The sequence below is a fragment of the Penaeus vannamei genome, chromosome 17, assembly GCF_042767895.1.
Source record: "Penaeus vannamei isolate JL-2024 chromosome 17, ASM4276789v1, whole genome shotgun sequence".
In the NCBI taxonomy this organism is placed as follows: domain Eukaryota; kingdom Metazoa; phylum Arthropoda; class Malacostraca; order Decapoda; family Penaeidae; genus Penaeus; species Penaeus vannamei.
In genome coordinates this window covers 3,765,072-3,775,071 of record NC_091565.1, presented here as the reverse complement: position 1 = coordinate 3,775,071, position 10,000 = coordinate 3,765,072, and the positions used below count along the sequence as shown (strand labels likewise).

Below are 10,000 nucleotides of genomic sequence, written 5' to 3'. Positions count from 1 at the left end.
AGCAACCTCCCCAAGATAATGGAGTAATCCTCTTCAAAGTAATCATCAGAGGTATTCTGCCATTCAAGGCAATCCTCTTTTGGGATTAGCAACTGGATTGGGTTCGCCTCAGATTCTAGTGGCAGTAGTGTGACAAGTGGAGAAAAAAATATATGAATGAATAGGATTAACTTATGGGGAACGAGAGATTTAAAGCGACTCGATGGTGATTTAATGTCAGACGTTCTTTTTTTCTCTCTCTCTCTCTCTTTCTCTCTCTCACACACGCACACACACAAACATACATACACACACAAACATACATATGCAAAAAATCCTCGACGGGCCAAAGTACTCACTCCTTCCTCGTCCATTAGCTCACTCAAACAATAATATGAATATTAATAGTAATAATAATAATAATAATAATAACAATAATTAATAATAATAATAATAGTAAAAACACGCAATACTCACACAAAGCCTTCCCTTCCAACTCGTCCGAATACTTGACCGCGACTCGCTTGATGTGAAACGACTTGAGGCCAAACTTTTCCTTCCAATCCTGACACACGGCCGTGGCTTTGGCTAGACGCACCATGTCGCGGACTTGTACTAAAGGATAGGCAGCGGAGCACCATTAAATAACTTTACTTCTGCTTGTGACTGATAAAATGTCCTTGTTTACACTCATAAATGCAAAGGTAGAGAGTGTACCTATTTTTTTTTGTCTGTTGGGTGTGTGTTTGTCTCCATGCCTCTTAAAGAGAGAGAGAGAGAGAGAGAGAGAGAGAGAGAGAGAGAGTGAGTGAGTGAGTGAGTGAGTGAGTGAGTGAGAGAGAGAGAGAGAGAGAGAGAGAGAGAGAGAGAGAGAGAGAGAGAGAGAGAGAGATGTTTATTTATGTGGTGAGTGAGGAGTGAGGTGAGTGAGTGAGAGAGAGAGAGAGAGAGAGAGAGAGAGAGAGAGAGAGAGAGAGAGAGAGAGAGAAGAAAAGAAACCATATGCAACACGTACCATTATCCCGAAGAAAACTCTTCTCCAGCATTGAAAAGGACACGTTGCACAGTAGATGGCCGTTCCTATGGCGTCCGGGAACAGCTGGGCTGAAGAACATCACTGGAGATTTATTCCTGTTCAGCACGTCGATATAACGCCGGAGACACCGAGGCAGGTCGCTGAGGCTGACCAGGTCGGGGCACCTTCCCCATGACCGCACTGAGGGTGGGGGTAGAGGGTAGGAGGAGGGGGTTAGATCCACGGTTATTGCTCGTAAAATGAACCATTCTATAGGGCTCTTTTATTTTTATAAAAAGAGTTTAAAGCGTAGTTTTCATTTAATTTTACTTATTTATATTTCCTCATGGCCGTACTGGGGGCGGGTAGAGGGTAGAAGGGGTGGGGTGGGGTGGGGTGGGGTGGGGTTAGATTCATGGTTATAGCTCGTAAATTGACTTTTTTTTTTTCTTTTTTAGTGTTAGAAATCAGTTAGAGTGGCATTGGTTTAATTTTATTATTTGTTTATATTTTCGTTTAGGTCAGATATCTTTCTCACCCTCTTATATACTCGTTCTCTCTCCTTCTTCATCTCTCTCTCTCTCTCTAAACCTAGCTAATGCATATTTTCCCCATCTTCCTCTTCCCCTCTTTCTCCTTCTCCCTGTATCCCCCCCCCCTCTCTCTCTCTCTCTCGCCGTTTTCACTTTCACCTTCATCTGAAGCCTTCCTGCCTTCCTTCCTTCTTTCCACTCCTTTCTTTCTTCCATCCTTCCTTCTTTTTCCGCTCTTCCCCTTCCTTCTTTCCTCCATTCCTTCCTCCTCCCCTTCCTTTTTTCTCCCTCCATTCCTTCCTCCCATCCTCCCTCCTTTCCACACCTCCCCCTCTTTTCTTTCATTCCTTTTCCTCCTTTCCTTCCTTCCTTCCACTCCTCTCCCACCCACCTTCTTTCCATTCCTTCTTCCCCCATTCCTCCCTTCCATTCCTCCTCCCCTTTCTTTCCTTCCTCCCTCCCTCCCTCCTTTCCTCTTCTTTCCGCTTCTTCCTCCCTCCCTCCCTTTCCTTTCTTTCTTTCTTCCCTCCCTCCTTTCCTTCCTCCCTCCCTCCTTTCCCTTTCTTTCTTTCTTCCTCCCCTCCTTTCCTTCCTCCCTTCCTCCCTCCCCCCCCCCTTTCTTTCTTTCCTTCCTCCCTCCCTCCTTTCCTTCCTTTCCTTCCTTCCTTCCTTCCTCCCTCCCTCCCTCCCTCTCCCTCCCTCTCCATCCTTCCTCCCTCCCTCCTCCCCCCTTCCTTCCCCTTTCCTTCCCTCCTCCCCCCCTTTCTTTCTTCCTTCCTCCTTCCCTCCCCCCCTTTCTTTCTTCCTCCCTCCCTCCCTCCCTCCTCTCCTTCCTTCCTTCCTCCTCACCTGGGATCTGCGGGGACAAGTCGACCGAAATCTTGCCTAAAGCAGTTTCGATCTCGACGTCAAGAGAAGCAAGTCCCTCTCGACATCTCACTCTCGCTCCTTCTACCTTCGTCTTCTCCACACACTCCGCCAGTCTGGAGAAGAGAGAGTAATTTTAGATAGACAGATAGATGATAGATAGATAGACTGAGTCATTTGCGATAGATAGATAGATAGATTGAGTCATTTTCGATAGATAGATAGATAGATTGAGTCATTTTAGATAGATAGATAAATAGATTGAGTCATTTTAGATAGATAGATAAATAGATTGAGTCATTTTAGATTGATAGATAGATAGATAGAGTCATTTTAGATAGATAGATAGATAGATTGAGTCATTTTAGATAGATAGATAGATAGAGTCATTTTAGATAGATAGATAGATAGATTGAGTCATTTTAGATAAATAGATAAATAGATAGAGTCATTTTAGATAGATAGATAAATAGATTGAGTCATTTTAGATAGATAGATAAATAGATAGAGTCATTTTAGATAGATAGATAGATAGATAGAGTCATTTTAGATAGATAGATAGATAGAGTCATTTTAGATAGATAGATAGATAGATTGAGTCATTTTAGATAAATAGATAAATAGATTGAGTCATTTTAGATAGATAGATAGATAGATTGAGTCATTTTAGATAGATAGATAAATAGATTGAGTAATTTTAGATAGATAGATAAATAGATAGAGTCATTTTAGATAGATAGATAGATAGAGTCATTTTAGATAGATAGATAGAGTCATTTTAGATAGATAGATAGATAGATTGAGTCATTTTAGATAGATAAATAGATTGAGTCATTTTAGATAAATAGATAAATAGACTGAGTCATTTTAGATAGATAGATAGATAGATTGAGTCATTTTAGATAGATAGATAAATAGATTGAGTCATTTTAGATAGATAGATAAATAGATAGAGTCATTTTAGATAGATAGATAGAGTCATTTTAGATAGATAGATAGAGTCATTTTAGATAGATAGATAGAGTCATTTTAGATAGATAGATAGATAGATTGAGTCATTTTAGATAGATAAATAGATTGAGTCATTTTAGATAGATAGATAGATTGAGTCATTTTAGATAGATAGATAAATAGATTGAGTCATTTTAGATAGACAGATAAATAGATAGAGTCATTTTAGATAGATAGATTGAGTCATTTTAGATAGATAGATGGATAGGGTCATTTTAGACAGATAATAGATAGTTATTTTAGATAGATAGATAAATAGATTGAGTCATTTTAGATAGATAGATGGATAGATTGAGTCATTTAGACAGATAATAGATAGTAATTTTAGATAGATAGATAAGAGTCATTTTAGATAGATAGAGTCATTCTAGATAGATTTTAGATAGACAGATAGTCATTTAAGATAGATAGATAGATAGTCATTTTAGATAGATAGATAGAGTCATTTTAGATAGATAGATAGTCATTTTAGATAGATAGATAGAGTCATTTTAGATAGATAGATAGAGTCATTTTAGATAGATAGATAGAGTTATTTTAGATAGATAGATAGATTGAGCCATTTTAGATAGATAGATAAGACTTTTTAGATACATAGATAGATAGTCATTTTAGATAGATAGATAGAGAGTGAGAGAGAGAGAGGGGGTGGGTAGGTTGTCTCCCACACACAGTCAGTCTGGAGAAGAGAGAGTCATTTTAGAGAGAGAGAGAGAGAGAGAGAGAGAGAGAGAGAGAGAGAGAGAGAGAGAGAGAGAGAGAGAGAGAGAGAGAGAGAGACAGAGAGAGAGAGAGAGAGAGAGAGAGAGGGCGAGGTCGTCTTTCCCACACACTCAGTCAGTCTTGAGAAGAGAGAGTCATTTTAGATACATACAGATAGATAGATAGACAGATAGAGAGAGGGAGAGAGGGAGAGGAGGAAAGGAGAGGAGAGAGAGGGAGGGAAAAATAGAGAAAGAAAGAGAGAAAGAAAGAGAGAGAGAGAGAGAGAGAGAGAGAGAGAGAGATAGATAGATAGATAGAGAGAGAGAGAGAGAGAGAGAGAGAGAGAGAGAGAGAGAGAGAGAGAGAGAGAGAGAGAGAAGAGAGAAACATAAAGAAAATGAGAAAGAGAAAGAGAAAGAGAAAAAGAGACAGAGAAGGAGAAAGAGAGCAAAATACACACACGACACGAAGTGAAAGAAGGAAGGAAGGAAGGAAATAAAACGAAAAGAAAAAAACTTACTCCTTAAACAGCAGTTCCTGGAGCTTCTCAGCATCAACGAAGCCTGTTTTAGTTTTTATCTTAAAGAACAAACTTTCATCACGAATCACCTGTGCAAATAATGTTGGAAAATATGTTAGAAAAATAATCATATATATATATATATATATATATATATATATATATATATATATATATATATATATATATATATATATATATATATATATATATATCTACGTGTGAGTGTGTGTGTCCGTACAATTATTCATTCGATCATAAGCATTTTCAGCTCATTATTTACCATGTCTCTCTATTGGTCCTCTGTGTGTCATGTCAAACCGCTGTCCCTTATTCTATATTTGTTGGACAAGTAAAAACCTCCTAGTGTCATCCCTCTCTGGTGCTCTGTGTCCTAGTGTCATGCAAAAATTCCTTCGTCCTCTGAAAGTCATGCAAAAAATCCTTCGTTCTCTGAATGTCAAGCAAAAAGTCTTTTTGTTCTGTTATCCAAAAAGAAAAAAATCCTTTTGCTCAAGCTATGCGAAAACCCCTCTTGCCGTCCACTATGTCGAACGCAGCGCCGTCTCATGTCCTCAGTCCTCCTAGCTAAAAACTATCTGCTATCCCTTTAGTCCTCCTCCACTCGCCCGCTCGCCCCGCCCACCTCGAAGTCGTCCTCCAGGCACTTCAAGGCGAGGACCACGATCACGTCGAAGTCCGTCTTGGGCTTCACCGAAAGGCCCTCGTAGGCGCTGCCGGAGTGCATGACGTCAGCACCAGCGAGAAAGTTCTGATTGTGGAAGGTCTTCTGCAGGCGGTCGGCGAAGTCACAGACGGTCTGTAGGAGGAAGGGCAGATGGGAAGGCGCTTGGGGTAAGGGGGGGGGGGGAATTGGGAGGGAGAAGGAGGGAGGGAGAAGGAGGGAGGGAGGGAGGGAGAAGGAGGGAGGGAGGAGGAGGGAGAAGGGAGGGAGGGAAGGAGGGAGAGGGAGGGAGAGGGTGATGGAGGGAAGGAAGGAGGGAGGGGAGGGAGGGAGAAGGAGAGAGGGAGGGAGGGAGGGAGAAGGAGAGAGGGAGGGAGGGAGAAGGAGAGAGGGAGGGAGGGAGGGAGGGAGGAGGAGAAGGAGGGAGGGAGAAGGAGGGAGGGAGGGAGGGAGGAGAAGGAGGGAGGGAGGGAGGGAGAAGAAGGGAGAGAGGGAGGGAAAAAGGGAGGGAGGGAGGGAGGGAGAAGGAGGGAGAAGGAGGGAGGGAGGGAGGGAGGGAGGGAGGGAGGGAGGGAGAAGGAGGGAGGGAGAGAGGGGAAAAGGAAGGAGGGAGGGGAGAGGGAGGAGGAGGAGGAGGGAGGGAGGGAGGAGGGAGTGGAGGGAGGAGGAGAAGGGAGGGAGAGGGAGGGAGGGAGGGAGGCAGAAGGAGAGGGAGGGAGGGAGAGAGAGAGAAGGAGAGGGAGAAGGAGGGAGGGAGGGAGAGAGGGCGGGGGAGGGGAGGGAGGAGATAGATAAATTGATAGATAAATAGATAGAGAGAGAGACACAAAGCGAGCGAGAGAGAACTCACCTCTGCATTCCTTTTTACTGTCTGTTTCACTCCTGCGTCAACTCTATCCAGGATCAACTTGGCCACAACGTCATTCTGTATAAAAAGAAACATTTTTGGATAATAACAAAGAAGGGAAGACTAGGCGGGCGAGTAACAAGAGGGAGATAGATATGGATAGACATACAGAGAGAATCTAGTCATTGTAAAATCAATAATTTTCTATTACCATTCTTTAGAACAATATATAATTGAAAAATGCATGAGAGGGAGAGAGAAAGAGAGAAAGAAAGAGAGAGAGAGAGAGAGAGAGAGAGAGAGAGAATTTCAACTCGCACAAAACAATTAAATGACTTACAAGGTGCCTAGGAACCGGCTCGGAAACGCCACCTGCTGCGTCAACTCTATGCGGGATCAACTTGGCAAAAAAGTCATTCTGTATAAAAAGAAAACATTTTTGGATAATAACAAAGAAGGGAAGACTAGGCGGGCGAGTAACGAGAGGGAGATAGATATGGATAGACATACAGAGAGAATCTAGTCATTGTAACATCAATAATTTTCTATTACCATTCTTTAGAACAAAAATATATAATTGAAAAATGCATGAGAGGGAGAGAGAGAGAGAGAGAGAGAGAGAGAGAGAGAGAGAGAGAGAGAGAGAGAGAGAGAGAGAGAGAGAGAGAGAGAGAGAGAAAGAGAGAGTATCTCAACTCGCACAAAACAATTAAATGAGGGAGGGAGGGAGAGGGAGGAGATAAATTGATAGATAAATAGATAGAGAGAGAGAAACACACACACAAAGCGAGGGAGAGAGAACTCACCTCTGCATTCCTTTTTACATTCTGTTTCACTCCTGCGTCAACTCTATGCGGGATCAACTTGGCAAAAAAGTCATTCTGTATAAAAAGAAAACATTTTTGGATAATAACAAAGAAGGGAAGACTAGGCGGGCGAGTAACGAGAGGGAGATAGATATGGATAGACATACAGAGAGAATCTAGTCATTGTAACATCAATAATTTTCTATTACCATTCTTTAGAACAAAAATATATAATTGAAAAATGCATGAGAGGGAGAGAGAGAGAGAGAGAGAGAGAGAGAGAGAGAGAGAGAGAGAGAGAGAGAGAGAGAGAGAGAGAGACAGAGAGAGAGAGAGAGAGAAAGAGAGAGTATCTCAACTCGCACAAAACAATTAAATGAGGGAGGGAGGGAGAGGGAGGAGATAAATTGATAGATAAATAGATAGAGAGAGAGAAACACACACAAAGCGAGGGAGAGAGAACTCACCTCTGCATTCCTTTTTACATTCTGTTTCACTCCTGCGTCAACTCTATGCGGGATCAACTTGGCAAAAAAGTCATTCTGTATAAAAAGAAAACATTTTTGGATAATAACAAAGAAGGGAAGACTAGGCGGACGAGTAACGAGAGGGAGATAGATATGGATAGACAGACAGAGAGAATCTAGTCATTGTAACATCAATAATTTTCTATTACCATTCTTTAGAACAATATATAATTGAAAAATGCATGAGAGGGAGAGAGAGAGAGAGAGAGAGAGAGAGAGAGAGAGAGAGAGAGAGAGAGAGAGAGAGAGAGAGAGAGAGAGAGAGAGAGAGAGAGAGAGAGGATTTCAACTCGCACAAAACAATTAAATGACTTACAAGGTGCCTAGGAACCGGCTCGGAAACGCCACCTGCTGAAAAAAAAAAAAAAAAAAAAAAAGAAACATTATGACAGTGGGACGGATTTTGATCAGATGCAGCATCTGTTATTCTTTATCACTAGAAAATACACTTTATAATATAGGTCCTGAGGCTTGTAGTTTTTTCTGTTTTTCTTTATTTGTGTATGTGTGAGTACGTACGTGTGTGCGTATTCGTAAACGCCTCCCCCCCCCCCCCACCCCCGTGTCCTATTATTCGTCAACATGTTTCGCATCACAATGGAAGACACGAAATTGTGATTAAATCTGACAAGTCCTCCTCTTTTTCTTCTTATTCCGGCTGAAAAAAAAGGTTAATCTTTGTTATTGGCATCCTCGCAGCTTACCCCTCTTCCCATTCAGTGTTTTTGGACCTTCGGAGGTATTTTTCTCCCCTCCAGTTATCAGTTCGTGTACCGTCGTTGTCAAGCTTATTGGTGAAACGAGGCGGGGCGACCCGTAGACTTTTACGCGCATCGAGAGAGAGAGAGAGAGAGAGAGAGAGAGAGAGAGAGAGAGAGAGAGAGAGAGAGAGAGAGAGAGAGAGAGAGAGAGAGTGAGAGTGAGAGAGAGATACAGAGAGAGAGGAGACAGAGAAAAGAAGGGAAAGAGAGAGGGTCAGAGAGAGAGAGAGAGAGAGAGAGAGAGAGTGAGAGTGAGAGTGAGTGAGAGTGAGAGTGAGAGAGAGACATAGAAGAGAGAGACAGAGAAAAGAAGGAGAGAGAGAGAGAGAGAGAGAGAGAGAGAGAGAGAGAGAGTGAGAGAGAGTGAGAGTGAGAGCGAGAGTGAGAGTGAGAGTGAGAGAGAGAGATAGAGAGAGAGAGAGACAGGAGAAAAAGAAGGAGAGAGAGAGAGAGAGAGAGAGAGAGAGAGAGAGAGAGAGAGAGAGAGAGAGAGAGAGAGAGAGAGAGAGAGAGAGAGAGAGAGACCAAGATTGAGGAATAATAGAACCACGAATAAATTAATAATCACCCTAGATTCAATTTATGCAATTATAATCCGGGGCACGGATTCACTAACACACTTCCGGTTCTTAGTTTAACAATGAAAAATAAATAAATAAACTGGACTAATGATGAAAAATAAATAAATAAATAAACTGGACTAATATATGAATAATATCTATTAATAATATATCAATAAATGTGTTTGCATTGGTTCCTATCTATACAGTAAATATATATCCCACATGATGGATATGATCATATAAATATATTCATTTTTTTCACATGTCCTTAAATAGTGTTATAGCGGCGATTTTTTTTTTTTTTTTTTTTTTAAATCTCGCTGTGTCTAGTTTTGTTTACATGTTACGTGATTGGCCGAAGGAACCTAAAAGATTATGTAAAGCGCTCGCTGGTTGGTTGAATCGCTTTACTAGAGCCCTCTGTCGGCTGTCATTAGAATGAGTCGATTTACGATTGTAACTCAGCTGATCCAAATTACCATTTCTTCGTGAATCCCGCTTTGCCATCACTCGTAAATGCAATGGTAAATGACCGCTGGTAAATGCGTTACGATCGTATGTTAGTGAATCCGGTCTCACCAGATAAGAAGTGGCCGTTAATTAGGTAATAAGAATTAACGTCCGCAAAAACCCATTTTTTTCAGGGACTCTGCGAATTCTTCCTCCCTTTCCTTAACTTACGAACTTGGCCCTTATATATGGTTGACTATTTCCGGAATCACTCCATAGTAAAGAATATTGTGCTTCGATGAATGTATAAAACAGTTTCCTTAAGCATGCGTGTCTATCTGTACCTTGACATGGATATCCATAGGTTGAAAGAAAAGAAAGAAAGAAGAAAAATTACAGGCGTGTGAATTGTGTGTTAAGAGAATCAGAAAAAAAAAAAAAAATCAGGGACACGCTATCATATATTATCATAAAATAAATAACCACTAACCGCTTCTTTGCATTTTCATCGGTAATTCCGCTTTTTTGCAGAACACCTGTGCACCCTTCCATGCCGCCGTGAAGTAGGTGACTGAACTGGACACCTCGGCAATTGTCCGTTTTCTAGTAGCGCTGTGGGGACAGGTTGCCACTAACGAATTTCGGTGCACTGTTATTTTTGGAAGTGGAAGAAAGAGAAATATTAAGAAATACTGTAAAAAAAAAAAAGAAAGAAAAAGAAAGAAGAAGAA

The 10,000-nt window shown here is 41.4% G+C and overlaps 1 protein-coding gene across 1 annotated transcript in view; it reads right to left on the bottom strand.

Annotated features, from left to right (window-relative positions):
- LOC113807522 (uncharacterized) overlaps positions 1-10,000 on the bottom strand; it is a gene marked incomplete at its 5' end in the record, with an annotated part of 13,556 nt that overhangs the window by 2,394 nt on the left and 1,162 nt on the right. Inside the window, 11 exon segments of the mRNA XM_070131753.1 lie at positions 457-594; positions 995-1,195; positions 2,377-2,510; positions 4,631-4,719; positions 5,277-5,450; positions 6,166-6,240; positions 6,503-6,580; positions 6,969-7,043; positions 7,436-7,510; positions 7,812-7,846; positions 9,760-9,918. Of these exon segments, the coding sequence (XP_069987854.1) occupies positions 457-594; positions 995-1,195; positions 2,377-2,510; positions 4,631-4,719; positions 5,277-5,450; positions 6,166-6,240; positions 6,503-6,580; positions 6,969-7,043; positions 7,436-7,510; positions 7,812-7,846; positions 9,760-9,918 (1,233 nt within the window).